Source organism: Peromyscus californicus, unplaced genomic scaffold (assembly GCF_007827085.1).
Source record: "Peromyscus californicus insignis strain IS unplaced genomic scaffold, ASM782708v3 Scaffold_5__1_contigs__length_169319896, whole genome shotgun sequence".
NCBI lineage: Eukaryota > Metazoa > Chordata > Mammalia > Rodentia > Cricetidae > Peromyscus > Peromyscus californicus.
The window spans coordinates 113,477,730-113,497,550 of NW_026294573.1; the positions used below are offsets into that span (position 1 = coordinate 113,477,730).

Consider the following 19,821-nt stretch of genomic DNA (forward strand, 5'->3'; position numbering starts at 1 on the left):
TCAGCCTGAGTCTCTGGGCTCCCCATGGTGTTTGCTGTTGTAAGAAACCGTGGCAGGTTGATAGATGCTCAGTCAATGGAGAGGGAGCTGGGGGAAAGGCAACAAAGGAAGTAACATTCAGTAGAATCATTGACGGATTCCTGCTAGCCCGACAGACGGCAAGCAAAACGAGACTGACCTCCAGCATCCCAGAGTCCACGAGAATGAACGGCTCAAGATAACCAAAGGATCGTCTTCACAGTGGCTATGGGCTGTGAAGGGCATAGGCTGGAAGGGCTTAGAGTATATTTATCTTATTATTTTATATGTATGAGTATCTTGCTGCGTGTATGTCTGTGCACCACATGCATGCCTGGAAGAAGGCACCAGATGCCCTGCGACCAGAGTTAAGGAGGGCTGTAAGCCACTATGTGGATGCAGGGAATTGAATTTGGGTCCTCTGCTCTTAACTGCTGAGCCAACTCTCCAGCCCGACAATTATTTATCAATATCTGTCTATCTGTCTATCTATTTATCATCTATCTATTTATCCATCTAGTGATAGAATCTTGTTGTATAGCTCAGACTATCCTTGAACTCATGGCCTTAGCCTCCCAGGTGCTTAGGAATACAGGTATGATGCCTACTACACCCAGGTGACTTTTTTATTATTATTATTTATAAAAGATAATGGGATATTCAGCCTGCACCTTGAGAGAGATAAAGTATGGGGAGCAGATGAAGTCCTGAGTGATTGTGTATTATTGATAGGAGCACAGCCATGTCAAGAACCCCAATACCTCAGACCCACAAGAATGGCAAGGCCTGGTCTCAATACGGATGTTAGTAATTTATGCAAAAGTATCAATTGTAGCTTCCTCCTTCTGAATGACTACAGCCTGAGACCCCCTATGTGGGAGCCCAGCTGGGAGACCAGCTCCCACATTTTGTGACAGGGTACTCTTGAAGAGTGAGGGGTAAGAGATGTTAGATAGAAGGAAAGAGGGGAGAGAAACATAGAAACAGAGGATAGCCTCAGGAGGGCCTGGATCCTTATCCATCAGCCCCTTCTATCTCTTCTAAAGGGCCTTTTATAGGAATGCCAAGGGGTGGAGCAAAAGACCTCCACCTAGCACAGCCAAGTGCAGACCCTTCCAATCACCTAATAACCATACACATTGTCAAGCAATCCTCTAATGCAGCCCTGCTGGGTAAAGCAAGCTCAGATCTCACTAGGAAACCTTTGTGGGCCTCCACACCCCTATAAAGATCCCCAACAGAAATTAGCTAGTGGCTTCTTGTTCATAGTGTACATAAGACAGTCACCGAGTTTCTGGGCTGCTGGCAATGTGTCTCCGTCAGATCTCACTGCCTACCTGATTCCAGCGTTTCTGTAGGTGTGTCTGTGTTTCTTCATATCCTGTCACTCCAGACATGTCAATCCCAAAACCATACAGGGGGAGGCAGTCAAGAGTAACTGGGGATGCACAGCCACGCACTGGGCTGAGCTCCTGGAGTCCTGTTGAAGAGAGGGAGAAGGGATTGTATGAGCCGGGGTGGGGGGGGGTGGGGAGGTGGGGGGGGTGTCAAGATCATGATGGGGGGGGTGGGGAGGTGGGGGGGTGGGGGGGTGGGGAGGGTGTCAAGATCATGATGGGGGGGGTGGGGAGGTGGGGGGTGGGGGGGGTGGGGGAGGGGTGTCAAGATCATGATGGCGGAACCCACAGAGACAGCTGATCTGAGTTCAAGGGAGCTCACCGACTCTGGACCTACAGCTAGGACCCACCTAGGCCCTCCGCATGTGGATGACAGTTGTATAGCTTGGTCTGTTTGCCGGGCCCCTAGTAGTGGGATCAGGACCTGTCCCTGGTACTTGAGCTGGCTTTGGGAACCTATTTGCCATGCTGGGATGCTTCGCCCAGCCTTGGTCCTGCCTCAACTTGATATGCCATGCTTTGTTAACTGCCATGGGAGGCCTGCCCCTTTCTGAATGGAGGAGGAGTGGATGGGGGGGGGGGGATAGATGGGAGGTGGGGGGGGAGGGAACGGGAGGAGAGAAAGGAGGAGAAACTGTGGTTGGTATGTAAAATAAGTGAAAAAATAAAAATAAAAAACCCCAAACCAAACAAACAAGCAAAAAAGAGTCAATGGGGATGAAGGAAGGGCCCCATTAAGACAGGGTAGCACGAGAAGACCTCCCTGAGAAGGTGGCACTGGAGGTGACTTTGAGAAGCTGAAAAAGTGAGAATCAGGATGAAGAGTACTACCCAAGAGTACACCCACAGTTGGGAAAACCGAGAAGGGCATTGACTGAGGACAAGGACAGTAGACACCAGGCACAGCAGTCTCCTCAGCTGGTATAGGAGGTAGATTTCCATTCTCAGCACCACTAGAAGCACTGAAGAGTCTTCCGGAGCAAACAAGAGCGGCTTACTTACCCACAGCTCGTGGGATAAGTTGTTCCAAAGATGACTGTAACCACCCATCCTGTCCCACCTGCTCTCCTATGAACGTGATCTTGCCATTCTTCCTCTTCCTCCTCTTCCTGAATGTGCACAGGCCCTGTGACTTGCTTTACTAGTAGAATGCGGTAAATAGACAAAGGTACTGTGTAGCTTCTGAAAATGGGCTGGAAGAGGCGTCATGGCTCCTCCCTTTAACTGTCCTGACTCCTTGTGCCACTGTGAAAAGAAATTTTGTGCTGCCTGCCTGCCTGAAAGTCCCATGGATAGAGAGACCCTAAAAGATGCCTGTGATGGCTATTCTTGGCTGTCGACTTGACTATATCTAGAACTAAAACTCAAGGACTGGAGAGATGGCTCAGAGCACTGGCTGCTCTTCCAGAGGACCCGGGTTCAATTCTCAGCACCCATATGGCTGCTTACAGTTATCTATTACTCCAGTTCCAGGGGATCTGACACCTCCACACAAACCTACATGCAAGCAAAATGCCAGTTCACATAAATTTTTTTAAATCATTAAAAAAAATTAGAATTAATTAAAACCCAAGTGGCTGGGTACACCTGTAAGAGATTTTTTTTTCTTAATTAAATCATTTGAAGTGGGAAAACCTGCTTTTAATCTGGAGCATTTGAGGTGGGAGGATCCACCGTTAATCTGCTTTACGTCTTCTGGTAGCAGCCTATATAGACAACATGGAAGAAAGGAGCTTGTACTCTTTGCCTGCTTGCTCACACCCTCCCTGGCCAGCCTGTTTCTTCACTAGCACCAGAGCCTACTTCTTCAGGATTCCAGCATATTGTGAAGACCAACTGAGACATCCAGCCTTGTGGACTGAACAACTACTGGATTCTTGGATGAACAGCCATTGTGGACTGTTGTTTTATATTTGCTGTTCACCTAATCCTATCACTTCCTCAGCGGCTGACTGCATCCTCACAGCAGTCTCCTTGCTGCTGAAGCCACAGCCTGGGGAGCCTTTGTGTCCCATCGCTGCTGCCTCAGCCACTTCTACCTAGGGAGACAAATGATGTTTTAACTAAGTCTCTATCCTTTTATTTTGTAAAATAAAAGGATAGCCAGATGCTGGAGTGAAAACCTACTAGTTCAGAGAGGCAGAGAAAGCAGCCAGCTGACCTTCCTCTTCTGAGACTTTTCAAAAAGAGGGCTTCTCTTCTGACTTCCCAAATCAAAAAGGACTGCCAAACTCAAAGTCCCTCTCTGCTACTTCCGGTGCATCTCTCTGTCTTCCTGACTCCCTCTTACTTTCTGTGGCTACTTTCTGTTAACTAGTTGCTTGCTCCGTCTCTTGACCTATGGTTGATTTTATTTAATCCTGTTTACAATAAACACAAAGCTCTTGAATGAAGGGTGCATACTAGGACTGGGCCATATCACAACCAGGGGCAGGTTTTTCCAGTAAATAACTCAATCTCAGGTTTCACAGTGTGATCAAATATCCTGCAACATTGGAATAGCTGGATCATAGCCTGAAAACCATTCCAATAAATCCCCTTTATAAGTTTCTAGAGAAACCTGACTCATACAATGCCAGAACAAGAGTCAAGAGGATCCAATGCTCCAGCCATGGCAGATGTCTTAGTCACTGTTCTATTGCTATGAGGAGACACCATGACCAAGGCAACTTATAAAAGAAAGCATTTAGTTGGGGGCTTGCTTAAAGTTTCAGAGGGTTAGTCCATGATCATCATAGTGAGGAGCATGGCAGCAGGCAGGCAGGCATGGTGCTGGAGCAGTAGCTGAGAACTTACATCCTAGTTGGCAGGTACGAGGCAGACAGCATGACTGAGCCTGTCATGGGATTTTGAAACCTCAGAGTCCACCCCTTGTGATATATCTTCTTCAACTAGGTCACATCTTTTCATTCTTCCTAAACAATTCACTAACTAGGACCCAAGCATTCAAATATATGAGCCTATGGGGGCCATTCTCATTCAACTCACCACACCAGGTGAGAGGCCAGACTTGTGAATGACAAGTTTGGATTGTCCAGCCTAAACTTTAATCAGATGAGCATGTGCAGCTCGTACAACATAGCAGACAGACTTGTTGTTCTAATCTAACTCTACACAACCAACCATAGGAACAAGGAGCAGGTAAATGGCTGCTGTTTAAAACCATGAACGTTTGGGGTGGCTTGTTACATCAGCAGTAGATAACTGATGGATATGTGTCAGTCCACACGAGGAAAATGAATTGTAGGGTATTGTGTAATACTATACCTGAGGATACATCTACTCACCCCAGATAGGCAACTAATGACAGACCAATGTAAGGATATTAGCAATGTCCAACTTGGTGAACCAATGAGTTCTATTGGGGCTACATACAGGAGAATGGATGAGGACTTTCAGGAGCAGAAATGACTCAAAGATAGCAGCATCACCAAAACCCACCCCAGCATGAGTAAAAGCTCACAAAATCTGTACATCTGGAGCTCATTGCACAACATACAGGCAGCTCAACAGGTTGGAGAGTGTCTCTTCCAGGCAGCTCAGGTGATCCAAGTCTTCCATACAGTTCACCTGGTCTCTGCCTCTTCTAGGCTGCTCAGCCCAGGGGCCATTGAGCTTGACCAAAGAGAAATGGAGAGAAGGAGATGGAGTTGAGACAGACTTCAGAGGCGAGACAGATAAAATGGATTGGATGAGAACGTTCCCCACACACTTGTGCATTGGAATACTTGGTCCCCAGCTGGTGGCACTGGCTTGTGAAGTTGAGGGGTCTTTTGGCATAGGGCCTACATGGAAGACGTAGGGCTGTAGGGCAGAGCTTGAAGGCCAACTCCAGGTCCACTCTAGCTGGAACTCCCCACTTCCTGGTCAGTTCCAAGTAACAAGTTGTCTCATGCTTCTTCTTAAATTGTTCCTGCCAGGTATTTTAGCCACCATTTACCATAATAATCATGACCGTGAACAGGACTGGGGAGAAGGCAAGTCAAAATTCTTGTTTTCTACACTCTACTTATTATTACAAGGCAACCTCTAATCTAGCTATAGTGGCCAATTTGTTTTTGTTTTTGAGACAAGTTTTCCCTGTGTAACAGCCCTGTCTGTCCTGGGACTCACTTTGTAAACCAGGCTGGCCTCAAATTCACAGAGATCCACCTGCCTCTGCCTCCTGAGTGCATGGGCCACCACACCAGGTAGTGACCAATTTTGTAAAAAAAAAAAAAAAAAAGATATCTATCATGTTGTCTTTGTAATTTTTAAAAATAATTTATTTTTATTTATGTGCATTGGTGTTTGGCCTGAATGTGTATCTGTGTGAGGGAGTTAGATCCACTAGAACTTAAGTTACAGACAGTCGTGAGCTGCTATGCAGGTGCTGGGAATTGAACTCTGGTGCTCTGGAAGAGCAGCCAGTTCCCTTAACCACTGAACCATCTGTCCAGCCCTGTCTTTTTAATTTTTAAATTTTATTTATTTATTTATTTTGAGATTAGGTACCATGTATCCCAGGCTGGCCTCACACTCACTATATAGCTGAAGATGACTTTGAATTTCTGAGCATCCTGCCTCTGCTGTGGGATATCTTCCTGTACACTGTGAATGTGTGTGGCTCCCATTGGATAATAAATAAAGCTGTTTTGGCCTATGGCAAGAAAACTTACAGCCAGGCAAGAAATTCAAGCAGAGATAGAGAGGAAGGGCGGAGTGGAGAGAGACTCTAACCTGCCGACCAAGGAACAACAAGATGCCAGCAGACCGGTAACGCCATGGCCAAGTGGCAACATATAAATTAATAGGAATGGGTTAATTTATGATGAAAGAGCTGGCAAGCAAGAAGCTGAAGCCATAGGCCATACAGTTTGCAATTAATATAAGCCTCTGAATGATTATTTTGTAAGTTGCTGCAAGACCACGGGGTCAGGAGGGACTGAGAAACTTCCGGCTACATACCTCTACCCCCAAATGTTAGGATTCTAAGCATGTGCCACCACGATGGTTTATTCTGGGATCAACCCAGGATTTCATGCATGTGAGGCAAATATTCTACCAACTGAGCTGTGTCTCCAGTCTCTCCCTTTTATTTTTAACTTATGCATTCATGAATATGTGTGTGGTATATGTCTGTATATGTTGTATGTTCAACTGTGTGTGTGTATGTGTGTGTGTGTGTGTGTGTGTGTGTGTGTGTGCGTGTGCGCGTGCATGACATTGTATGTGTGGGTGTGGAGCCCCAGAAATCTCCCAGTCTCTTTTCCCCCAGCACTTGGCTTTCACGTGTGCTGCCACACACAGCTTTTGACATGGATTCTGAGGATCTGAACTCAGGCCTCGAGCTTGGGTGACAACAAGCATTTTATTGACTGAACCATCCTCCCAGTCTCCCTTTTCTGCTCTGAGCAAGGTTGGATAGAAACATGGGCACTAGAGGTGAGCAAGCATCTTACAACCGTGGGGCAACAGGAATAAGACTGAACCCCACTGCAGAAATGCAGGCTACAGAGAGACGTTCTCTGGTGATTTGCCACACTGCTGACTCAAGCCCAGAAAAGGTTCACCCTCCAACTTCATTGTTGTTTTATTCTTTCTCTCTTCTCCAGATGAGCTCTTGCCATGTGGCCCAAGCTGGCCTTGAACTAGTGATTCTCCTGCCTCCAGTCCAAAGTGCTGTGGTTAGAGGTGGACACCATCATTGCTGTTGTTGCCATTCAACAAGAAGCCTACTTCTATTTATTAATGAAAGAAATGGCACAAACTTCAAACCAAGCTGCAGTTACTTCTGACACACCACAAAAGCTCCTTGTTGCATTATTCATTCCACAGTAGCATTTATAAAATTGTTACTGGGGCCAGAGGGATGGCTCAGCAGTTAAGAATGCTGTTATGGTTTGAATGAGCAATGCTGGGGGAGCCCCCAGTGGGTGGTGCTATTTGAGAACCTTTAGAAGGTGCAGTCTTGCTGGAAGACGTACATCACCTAGGGATTCTAGCCTTGTCTCACTTCCTGTCCCCTGCCCCTCTCTCATTTCCTGTGTGCAATTGAGATGTGATCTTCCCTCCTCCTCCTCCTCCTCCTCCTCCTCCTCCTCCTCCTCCTCCTCCCCCTCCCCCCTCCTCCTCCTCCTGCTAAGCCTGGCTGCTGCCACACCACTTCAATGTTTTGAGCCCTAGCCCCCTGGAACTATAAGCAAAACAAACTCTTCTTCTATCGTTGCTTTTGGTCATGATAGTTTATCACAGCAGAAAAGTACCTAATGCAAGCACGTACCTCTCTTCCAGAGGACCACGGTTCAATTCCCAGCACCTGCACTGGGTGGCTCACAACCCTCTGTAACTCCAGCTCCAGAGGATCTGATGCTTCCGGCCTTTGAAGGCACTTCCATACAGGGGCACATACTTAACTCATAAGTAGATTTTTAATATTTTAAAAAGATATTAAATCATTACTGTTGTTATTCAGGGTTCAGGCTATCTTCCCTCTCAACTGACATGTTTGTTCATCACCAGTTTTTTGTTGTTGTTGTTGTTTTGTTTTGTTTTATGTTTGTTTGTTTAGTGATTGGTCTCTTTATGTTACCCAGGCTAGCCTCTACCTTCTTGAGACCAGGGACCTTCCTATCTCAGTCTTCCTAGTAGCATAATGTTCTCAGGATGTTCATAGAGCTTGGGATAGTGGTTGTGGGAATTGCTCTAAGCTGTGAAGATTCCATTTGGACATAGCTTTCCCTGAATTCTCTTCACTCCGACTCCTCTCCTTTGATGACATTCTTTATTGCTTTCAGCTGCTGCCAGGGGAACTTGTGTGGTTGTCTGTGTGGAATCTTGTTCCTCAGGCTTTGATACTGATTCATCGCTGTCGCATTCTGTTCCAAACCTGGCAGGGAATGCAAAACCAATGATGGTAGAAAAAGCCCAAACGCTTTCCTTTCTTTCTTTTTTTGAAATATTTATTTTTATTATAAATATATATGAGTGTTTTGCCTGCATACATTAATGTGCACCTTGTGCATGCCCAGGGCCTGCAGAGGCCAGAAGAGGACGTTGGATCTCCTAGAACTAGAGTCATATATAGTTGAGAGCCACCCTGTAAATGTTGTGAATTAAACCTGGGTCTGCTTGCAAGAGCAGCAAGTGTTCTTAACCATTGAGCCATCTCTTCAACCTCTTCAAATTATTTATTTTACTTGTGTGTAGGTACGTGTGTCTATGTGCATGGATGCACACACACACACACATGTGGATGTCTACAGAGGCTAGAAGAGTGTTAGGTACTCTGGAGCTGGAGCTACAGGAGGTAGTAAGCTGCCCTGATGTGGATGATGGGAACCTAACTCTGGTCCTTTGGAAGAGCAATAAGCACTTTTTTTCCCCTCGAGACAGAGTTTCTCTGTGTAGCCTTGGCTGTCCTGGAACTCACTCTGCAGATTAGGCTGTCCTTGAACTTGGAGGTCTGCCTGCCTCTGCCTCCCAAGTGCTAGGATTAAAGGCTTGTGCCACCACTGCCTGTAGCAATAAGCACTCTTAACCACTAAGCTATTTCTCCAGCTCCCCAAACTTCTTTCATGAGAAAATAAGCCAATACTTCCCTCATCTAGTCCAGTGGGCACACATAGCATGGGGAGAAATGGATAGTTACACTATACTCCTCCCCCCCAAAAAAAGTAAATAAATGAGGCACGATAGTACATGGCTGTAATTCTAGCTCCCTAGGTGGAGGATTGTGAATTCAAGTTCAGCCTGAGCTAAATAGTTAGATGTGCATCCAGCATGACTCTAGGACAGACCTGACTAGGGCTTCAAGGGAATGAAGAAAAGACAGCCAGACAAACAGAAAAGCTGGAACTGGGTGGATAGGAGAAACCACAGTACCCCAGAAGCTCACCATGTCTGTTATATAGAGCTGAGTGGGGAAGTGGGATTAATACATACAACTGAACAAGGGGGTGGGATTAATACATACAACTGAACAAGGGGGTGGGGCTATTACATACAACTGAACAAGGGGGTGGGATTAATACATACAACTGAACAAGGGGGTGGGATTAATACATACAACTGAACAAGGGGGTGGGGCTATTACATACAACTGAACAAGGGGGTGGGGTTATTGCATACAGATAAAAAAGGGGGCAGGGTTATTGCACACAAATACACAAGGAGGCAGGGTTATTGCACACAAATACACAAGGAGGCAGGGTTATTGCATACAGATAAACAAGGAGGCAGGGTTATTGCATACAGATAAAAGAGGAGGCAGGGTTATTGCACACAAATACACAAGGAGGCAGGGTTATTGCATACAGATAAAAGAGGAGGCAGGGTTATTGCATACAGATAAAAGAGGAGGCAGGGTTATTGCATACAGATAAACAAGGAGGCAGGGTTATTGCATACAGATAAACAAGGGGGCAAGGTTATTGCATACAGATAAACAAGGGGGGCAGGGTTATTGCATACAGATAAACAAGGAGGCAGGGTTATTGCATACAGATAAACAAGGAGGCTGGGCTTATGATATATGAATGGATCGAGATACAGGTTTAGCTAATCCCTGTAGAAGCAATCTCTGTAGGAAGCAGTCTTCTGAAAGTATCCATAGGAAGAAAGCTATGATGGACATTTTCTCCATACACTGTCGACATCCACATACCAGAGGGGAATGTGTGCCATTCCTGTCAGACGCTCACTCTGGGTGGGAGAAGGCTTTACCATTTTTCCCATGGGGCTGAGGCTTAGGTGGCCCATGTCACCAGCATGCATTCATTCAGGGCTTCATTCATTCGGGGCTTTCTCCTCACTCTACAGTTTGGCCTGCAAGATGGCTCAGCGGGTTAAGGCACTTTCTGCCAAGCCTGATCATCTGAACCTGGGAACCCACATAGTAGAAGGAGAGATTCTGCCAATTTCAAGTTGTCCTCAGACCTCTACATGCATGCCATGGTCCATGTGTTCCCCCTGTGTTGGGGACCCTGCAATCCTCATGACCTGCAGGGAAATGACTCATGAGATGAAGAATGAAACTCATGTCACCTTTGCAAGCACTGGGTCAAAATTTGCAGAGTTTGATCTCAGGGTTTATTTTCCTTACACATTTAAACACAGGAAAACTTTGGGAGAAGATTTAGGCGTGGCTACCTAGAAACTTCCAAGCAAAGTACCAAAGCACCTGTGACCTTTACAGTAAGAATAAGTCCTACTGGCGATGAGCAGTGATCAGGGATAGGACCTAAGGAGGAAGGATTTATAATAAGCATAAGGATAAATTCTGTTAGTAGAAGCTGCAAAGTTCATGGAACCTCCTTCATAAGATGGGTTCTTTTCAATGAGAGACAAGGCTCAGGATCAGACTAAACAATGCCCAGGATTTGGGGTATCCAGGAAGGCTGGCTCCATAGAGTAGCAAAAACATCGCCATGTTGGCAGATAACATCCACACTAGCCTTCCAGGTGACCAGGCAACAGTCATATTGTTCCTTTGAAGAAAAGAGGCCATGTGTTTAACAAGCCTGGTTCCTCCAACGCTTTTGTGAAGCAATGCCTCCTACCCCCCTCCCTGTTCCCACTGAGAAACACACACACACAAAACAAACACACACATAAATAAATGTAATTCTAAGAAAAATTCGTTTATAAATGTTTATAGTAGCCTTATTAAATAGCAACCCAAAACTATAACTCAAAGAATGTTTAGCTGGTGAACAGCAAAATAAGCTGTAGCTTATCCATGTCAGGAACTAAGGTGGGGTGGTAGGGCAGTTAGGGAGCCTGGCTATGCCTGGGCCAAGCATGGGAGCAAGAATGGAGCCCTTGGCTGGGGGCCTTCCTCAAACCCAGGATGTCTGAGGAAGATTTAGAACTTTCTTTTCATTTCTCTAAACTGTGGCTTCTTGGAGATCAGATCTCCAAGCCAGCTCAGCCACTGCCTGGAATTCCCATTAATCAAAGTCTGGGAACAAACACAGACTAGTCAGCTCCCTGGAGCGCTCACATCTCTTGCAGGATGGCTTTTTGTGTTTTTTGTTTTGTTTTGTTTTTCCAGTGTGATTGCTCGATCGTCCATAAATATCGTCTAAACCCCACCTCACTGTGACTTACGGTAAAGTTTCGAACGCCTCTCAGGGAAGTGCACCATCTGTATCTTAGGGAGTTTATTCAAGGAACTAGTTAGGAAAACCTCCTTTGTGTTTTAGTTTTTATTAGCATGTATTAATTATATGCAGCAGTGGGTTTCCTACGCCACTTTCACACGTCAGTCCTATTCTCTGGTTGATTTGCTTTCGCTGACCTGCTCCTCTTCTCAGCCAGCCCCCGCTTTTACTTCCATTCTTTTTCCTAATGACCCCAACAATGAATTGCATTAGGATTGCTTACAGGAGCATGGCCCCCCTCACCGGGGGCTACACCCTGAAGAAAATGCCCATTCCACCCGTTTCCCCCCCCCCCCCCCCCCCCCGCCCCCGCCCCCAGCAGCTGTTAACTGCATACTAATCCTTAGGGAGGGAAGAAAATTTCTCAATGTGGCTAAGAGAAATAATCACTTTGAAGTGTCACACGCACATACTTTACCTTGGGAATTCTAGAACTTAGTTGAGACCTGCTTGCAGAGCAACCTGGAGCTATTAGTGGGCAGGGAAAGGAAAGGCGTCTATCCTAACAGTTTCAGGTAGGGAATGACAGCAATTGGGGAAAAAAATTTCCCCAGAAGGGAGTTTTCACACTCCGCTAAATAAGACAGCAACCAGGCCTGCGAAGATGGGGCATTCCCACATAGTTTGGAAGGATCAAGTACTTACCCTCTCCTAGCGTGGGCGGGGATTTTGGAGCTTCTCCTGTAGGATGCTTTCAGGAGACCAGAGGGAAACAATACTCTAAGGAAGAGGAGGGGCCTTTGTGTTTCTCTTTCCTTGGAAACCAGCCATATTCCAGAGAGGATATGAAAAAAAAAATTCACTTCACCATAAACTTATCCCCAGCCTCAGGTAAGACTGAAGCTTCATTGTCACAGTTCCACCTGCTGATCCCTCCGTTTGTGTGAGCACAGGGTTCAATGAGATCCAGTCCTTCAAGAGTCCTTCTTCCTTCCTCTCCCCCTCCCTCTCAATCTCTTCCTTCCTTCCTTCCTTCCTTCCTTCCTTCCTCCCCCTCCCTCCCTCCCTCCCTCCCTCCCTCCCTCCCTCCCTCCCTCCCTCTCTTTCTTTCTTTCTTTCTTTCTTTCTTTCTTTCTTTCTTTCTTTCTTTCTCTCTCTTTATTTTATTTGAGACAGGGCCTCACTCTGTAGCCCTTGCTGCCCTGTAACTCGATATATAGCCCAGGCTGGTCTCAAACTTGTAGCAATCCTCCTGTTTCTACCTCCTGAGAGCGGAGATTACAGGCATGTACCACCATGCCTGGCAACAAGACTTTATGGAATGAGTTGAAGACTTGCCATCTCAAGGTATGTCGGAACGGCATATCAATTCTGTCAAGTAAAACGAAATTGGTTTTACAATGTGCAGCGAGCCATGGAGATATTCTTTGTTATTTATTTATTTATTTATTTATTTTTGTGTGATGCATGTGTGTGTTCATGCCTGTGTGCATATGTATAGAGACCAGAGGAGGATGTCACCTCAGCAGTCTGCCTGCCTAGGTCCCCAGTTGCTTGGGTTACAAAGGCTCAAGGCCATGCCTGTCTTTTTTTCTGTCATTCATTCATCAATTTATTCATCTCTCTCTCTCTCTCTGCATTTGCTTTTATTTTTATTTTATATATATTTCATTATATATATATATCAGTGCTGGGGATTTGAATTTGGGTCCTCATGCTTTAGCAGCAAGCATTTACCCACTGTGCTCCCAGCCCACCCCATGAAGATTTATCTTGAGTAGAACAGCATTCACATAAGGAGGCAGGGAATGGCATTGATTATCTGTGCCTGGTCCTTGGGGCTGCTATGAATTTGCATAAACACTCTTTGCGGCAACCTTTGGCTTACATTAGGCTGTGTCCCCCACTCCCGTAAATCTCTTTAGTAACATTTCTTTCCCCATTTTTTCTCTTCTTTTTGAGGCAGGCTCTCACACAGGCCAGGTGTTGGTGACATTTGTGGAGTGTAACACCCTAGTCTTTGCTGCCCAGGGAGCTCTTCTAGGTACTGAAAAAGTAGCTGTGGAAGAGGGAGACAAAAACAGTCAAGACAACAAACAGTATGTAAGGCGTGCTGGAAACACGCGGGCGGGCATTGATGCTCTTGCTGGTCCCTACCGGGTGACAGCGGGAGAGAGGGTTCTCCACGCTCTGCAGTAGCGTCCTCTGTGTTGAGCTTCCATCGTCTCCCACCGGTCAGCTTGTAGATGGCCACAGGTGGAGGGCTGGAGGGATCTCCCCTCAGTCCTCTCCTCGGAGGCGTCTGGTGCAACTGCAGAAACAGCCGTCAGCTGCTGTCCTTTTGCTGCCCGAGGCGTGGGCCCCAGCTAGCGCCCCTCGGGTGTGGGGTTCGAGGGGGCCGCGCAGTGACCGGCGGCCGCTGCGGGGCGCTGCAGCCCCGAGGACAGCAGGGTGGGGGCGTGGCCTGTGGGGCGTGGCATATGGGGCGTGGCTGGCGGGCCCCTAAGGCATCCAGAGCTCGCGCGGCGGAGCGCGGGGCGAGCGGCTGCTGGCAGCGAGTGCAGCGGCCCGCGAGCTCCGTGCGGAGCAGCCGGCCGGCGCGGGAGAGAAAGGTACTGCGCCGTCCCCGTCTCCTTCGGGTGCTGGGAATCCTCAGGGATCGCTCTTGGGGACACCGGGAGGGGACGCCGCTGGCAGGGGCCGCGCTCCTTTGCTGGCCTTCCCGCTCCTCCAGGCGCTCTTGGTTGGCGTCGCGCGTGTGTTGGGGTGCATGCCCTGCAGAACCCTGCGACCGCCCCGGGCGAGGCCAGTCTCCACAGTCGATGGGAGCGCAGCCGCATCAGCGGGGCTTCAGGGCCTTCTGCACCGCCGTTCAGGCTCAGGCTTTCCTCACTCGCCTAGGGCATTGAAGTGTGGCGCTTCCTGTAGATTTGGGGAGCCGGAGGGAAAGGGAACAGTGTTGGTGACCCAAAAAGAGTTGGACTTTGTAAAGCCGGCCAAGAATGTCCCCCCACCGCTCCCCGAAGTGCACTGAGAGGATTCACGTGGTGGTAAGGGGTGTGTGTGTGTGTGTGTGTGTGTGTGTGTGTGTGTGTGTGTGTGTGTGTGTGTGTGTGTTTTTACCACTTAGGTGGAATGAGACTGAGTCGTGAAGCGACCATTTAGGTGTGTGACTGGAAAACTCACATCTTTAAGCCTTAATTTTTAGAACTGTGAACTGAAAGCGTCATACATAACCCTCGAAGTTGGCATCGGGCTTTGCCTGCCAGGCATCCTTCCTGTGAGCCTTTTGGCTGATGGTAGCCATGTATGTTAAGCTGATAGAGATCAAATCTAACGAAAAGATCTTGGGCAATGACCAGTCACACCCAAGTGCAAGGTTGTCTCACGCGTTCTGATTGACATCGAGTAACGGTTTCCCATTTTTAAAACAGCTGTTCTGTGAGTAGCTGCCACAATTAAGTTCCTGTGTCATCCCTACTGTGTGCTTAGCATATGATGAGTGAGGGTGTCCCCCCCCCCCACTTTATACTAAGAATACAGTGGCAGGAGGGTGGCTTAGTCAGCAGACTCTTGCCACCAGACAATTTGAGTTGGATTCCCAGAAGATTGGATAAGGTGTAGCTGACTCTCACAAGTTGCGTCCCGTGACCTCCTCATGGACTGTAGTTCATCTACACACAACATAAATAAATAGATATCTAAAAATAAACTAGGAATTCATATTACACTCGGAAGGGTTTTCTGCCCTTTCAGTTTGGGGCAGGGGGAGGGAGAGAAAAAAATGAGGGAAAATTAGAGACCAGAAAACAGTTAGTTGTATAGTGTTGAGAAGTATAACCAAAGATGATTTTTAAAAAGAACTAAAACTACCGGACGATGGTGTCAGACACATTTAATCCCAGCACTCAGGAGGCAGAGGCAGGTGGATCTCTGTGAGTTCCAGGAAAGGCTCCAAAGTTATACAGAGAAACCCTGTCTCAAAAAACAAAACAAAACAAAACAAAAACCAAAAACAAACAAACAAACCAACCAACCAAAAAACAACAACAAAAAAGAACTAAAACCATCACAATAAAATGCTAGGCTTAGGGGGCTGGAGAGATGGCTCAGCAGTTCAGAGCATTGGCTGCCCTTCCAGAGGACCTGGGTTCAATTCCCAGCACCCACACAGCAGCTCACAACTTCACAACTATCTGCAACTCCAGTTCCAGGGGATCCAACACCCTCACATAGACATGCATAGGAACAAAACACCAATACACATCAATAACAATAGATAAGTAAAAAAAAAAAAATGCTAAGTTTGGTGGTACATACCTGTAATCCCAGCCTCTGGAGGCCAAGGCAGGATCATTAGTTTGAGGTCAGCTTGAGCTACCTAGAAAGTTTGAGGCCAGCCTGGGATACACAGCAAATTCTGTCTTAAAAACAAAACCACACAACAACCCTATTTGTTACTCTTTGTTTGTCTGTGGTCGCACCGAATATTAGCCTTAGCCTCCCGTCAGCCCCTCTGGGTTTCTGAAGCCTATCTTCCATATAAAAGACAATTGCTTGTGCTATGACTCAGCTTGGCAACAAGGCACACTTGGGTTTCCAGAGTCCTCTGTTCCACACAGAGAAGATTCTGGTGTCGTCTCTGAAATCCTATGCTCAGAGACATGTGATACGAGAATAATTTGCAGGCCGAAGTACCCCATCACCCCGCTGAGGAGCCAGAGCGGTATCTACCCCCATCAAATCACTGTTCTGGATTTTGTTTTAATTCCCCCTTTTGCTTCTAAATGAAAAACTCCAGGGAAGGGAAATGTCCAAACAAGCATTTCCGAAATAATTTAGTGCATTCTCAAGTTAAAAGCAGGATATCAAGAGTAAGAGGGAAGGCTTGCTGTCTGCCAACCGTGGCTTCCCTGCGGTGGACTCAGGGTGTGTTCAGTCTGTGCAGAGACCCTGTCTCTTCCAGCATCCTTGGAGGCTCTAATTTAAAAAGCTTGCTTGAGTCCCTAAGAGTTTGGAAAACAGTAATTTGTGTCTTTGTAGCTCAGGGTAAATTTTGTAAAAATACAACTATCCAGGGAGCATTGTTTGGGCTTTAAAAGGTTAAGCTGACTGAGAATGACCTTTGAAAATGGCTTTAGCCCAGACTCTTCTTCCTTCTTAGTGTGTCGTCTGTGCTCTGTTTTTGTTATTTCTTCAGGATCACACATAAATCTCTTCAGTGTTTTTTTTTTTTTTTTTTTTGGTTTTTTTTTTCCCTTTGAGGCGGGGGTCTCTGTATGTAGCCCTGGCTGTCCTGGAACTCAATGTGTAGAAGAGGCTGATCTTGAACCGACAGAGATCCTCCTGCCTCTGCCTCAGAGTGCTTTCAGTGGCTGTCATAGCTCTGAAGACTCAGTTGAAGGAAAGACTCCTGGAGGGGTCTTGGAGTCCTTAGTGTGTAAGACAGTTTTTCCTGGTATTCTTAGGCTGAAATAGTTAGGAGTGGGTGAGGTGAAGACAGCTAGGTATTTAGATGCCACTTGAAAAAAATGAGGCATGTAAAATTGTATTTACTTATTTGATTAAAGAATATTTTTGAGATTTTTGTTGTATGTATGCGGGTGTTTTGCCTGCATGGAAGTCTGTGTACCACATGTGTGCAGTGCCCCTGGAGATCAGAAGAGGGGACTGGAGCTACACGGTTGTGAGCAGGGTGGGTGTTGGGAATTGAACCTAAGTCCTTTGGAAGAGCAGTGAATGTCTTAGCTGCCAAGCCATCTCTCTAGCCCTGTGTTTATTTATTTAGAGGCAGGTGTTGCTATGTAGCTGTGCTGGCCTCGAATTCATGACAGCCCTCCCTCCTTAGTTTCCTGAGTGTCTGGAGGACAAATGGACAGCAGCATGTCTGGCTTGTGGTGTTTTTAAGTAGCCAGTCACTAGCAGGACGCCTGTGCCCTTCCTGTGTCTTGTCAAGACACCACCACCTCATTTCCTGTTCCACGTTAGTTTTTCCGTATCACTTTCCCACAGCCGGCTCTGGAAATCCACCCTTTCACAGACTTGCTGTTGTGGGTAGGGGTTCGGTGCTGAAGCTGGGTTCGGCACTGGGGAACGTGTTCTGGACGCTATGCTGACACTCAAATTGTTAAATGTACTGGGTCACTCCTGTGACTTACAGCTGCAGAACACCCAGCCAAGACAGAAAAAAGGTACTGCAGCCCAGAAGACATTATAGTGAGGGATGGGTGCAGACGCTATGATTTTACGTCATACCTAGAGTAGTCAAATTTATAGGGACAGGAAATCAATTTTGGCTAACAGCAGATGGGGGAGAATGTGACAGGAAGTGACATACCATGTGAATTTAATAGTACTTTATTATTTTTTGAGATTATAATATAATTATATCATCCTCTCCCTAATAGTATTTTAAAATACAGTTTAAGAGTAAACATTTTTGTTCATGATGCCTCAGTACCAGACTGTACCAGGGCACTGAGTTGGGTGGCTAGAGAACCTGGGATGATGTCATCACCTGTCTGTCCCACCACCTCCTCAGGCCTGCACAGAGGGAAGGGATGTGAGACATAGTTATGTTCTTTTTGAAAGGCAAGTGCTGTGTTAGTTGCTGGTGGTTCCAGTATAAAGATGGTCCGCTATCCTCTACCCCCTATGCTGGGGACTGAACCCAGGGCCTCCATGTGTACAGGGCAAGTGCTCCCCCACTGAGCTGTGGTGCCAGCCTCTGAAATTAAGAAGATTCTCCCCCAAGCAGGTAAACTTTAACTATAAGGCCATCTCTTGGTTTATTCTTTGTTTCCAATATATTTGTACGGTGTATTCTGCCTTGATTAGTATCCAGTGGTTAAGGGAGCATATGCATATTGTTACAATGTGAAACACCAGTTGGAATTTACCTAACACACAACTGTTCCTGTCACTGAGACTTTTTCCTTATCTAAAATGGTAAAATTGTAACTTGCAGGCTTTTCTTACCTATAAGATTCCTCTCTATTTGCCTTCACTTTAGAAACCTTTTAATAAATTGTACTTAAATCTTCCACCCAGACATATATTCTGCTGAGGCATGCTGTGCACAGTAAACAAACAGTTCTAGAACTTAGTGGCTTAGTTCAAGGAGAGTATTTATCCAGTGAAGTGGGTAGTTTATTTCAGGCTGGGCATCTCTCCTGGGCAATTCTCCTTCCTGACATCACCGGTCAAGGTGATTCCTTCTTTGTGATGGCGCCATCCTGTACTGGGGTCTCCAGTCACTCAAGACAGAAGGAATCGTAGAGGCTTACCACACTGACTCCACCAACCTGGGGAGCATCACTCAGCTCATATTAAGTTGGCCAGAGCCAGCTCCATGGCTCTACCTGAATTCAAGGAGTACCAGCCCAGGCAGCTATTGCGATGGGTAGATAGCTATCTTTTATAAATATAGGCTAGACTTCACTTTGGAGGCTGAAGCAGGAGGATTGAGTTCAAGGCAACGGAATAAGACTCTATCTCAAAAAATATCCAAAAGGATAAAAAAAAAAACCAAATAGACCAGTCTTATTACTGGCCAATTAATTATAACTGCATTCATATATGTCCCATATTCCAAACACACACACACACACACACACACACACACACACACACACACACAGAGTTTTTGTAGTGTAGGTATGGATGGCATCTTCATATAGGACGTAATAAGATGGGATCGAACTATCTATGTTCAAGTATTAATTAGTGACTGAAGAACATTGGCTTTATTCGGTCATGTGACCATAGAGAACTAGGCATTTAAGAAAGGACTGAAGATGGAGATTAGCCCAGGACAAGAATATGCATGTCTTGGTGGCTTCTTAACTGTTCTCATAATAGTTGAAACGACTTAAGGCTGCCAGCAGTAGGGGGATGCGAGACTTGTTTCACCTCAAAACAAAGTCTTTAGCATGGAATGTGTTACATAATCACAAAATGTATGTGTCATTTTTACTTATTTGCGTTTATGGGAAACTGAAGTTACATAATTTGGTTCTTCTTAGTTGCTTGAAGTAAATTTGTGCCAGGAAACCCCATTTAGTGCTATCTAGTGTCTGATAGTTAAATGTGGGACATACTAAGGGGTTAAAATAAGGAAATAAGGTCATGTGGGGAAGATCCTGGTAACCAGCTAACCAAAGAGAAGCCTCAGAGATGCGCACTGACCATGACACTGCTTCATTTATCCACGACCAGTTGGGTTGTGCTATTCTACCAAAGAACAATGAAAGATGGGGTCTTTTTCCTTCCTTCCTTCCTTCCTTCCTTCCTTCCTTCCTTCCTTCCTTCCTTCCTCCCTCCCT

At 46.3% G+C, this 19,821-nt stretch overlaps 1 protein-coding gene across 3 annotated transcripts in view; it reads left to right on the forward strand.

Annotated features, from left to right (window-relative positions):
* The first annotated feature begins 13,722 nt into the window (after positions 1-13,722).
* The window catches only part of Ankrd6 (ankyrin repeat domain 6), a 181,219-nt gene continuing 175,120 nt past the window's right edge, over positions 13,723-19,821 (forward strand). For 2 of the 3 annotated variants that reach the window (XM_052715463.1, XM_052715468.1), the window contains exon 1: positions 13,996-14,109. Coding sequence is in view for 1 of the 3 variants with exons in the window: in XM_052715462.1 (XP_052571422.1) it covers positions 13,744-14,109 (366 nt within the window). In the remaining 2 variants the exon portion in view is untranslated. Of the gene's footprint in view, positions 14,110-19,821 lie in introns of all 3 variants that reach the window. The other variant, XM_052715462.1, reaches the window with a different exon arrangement.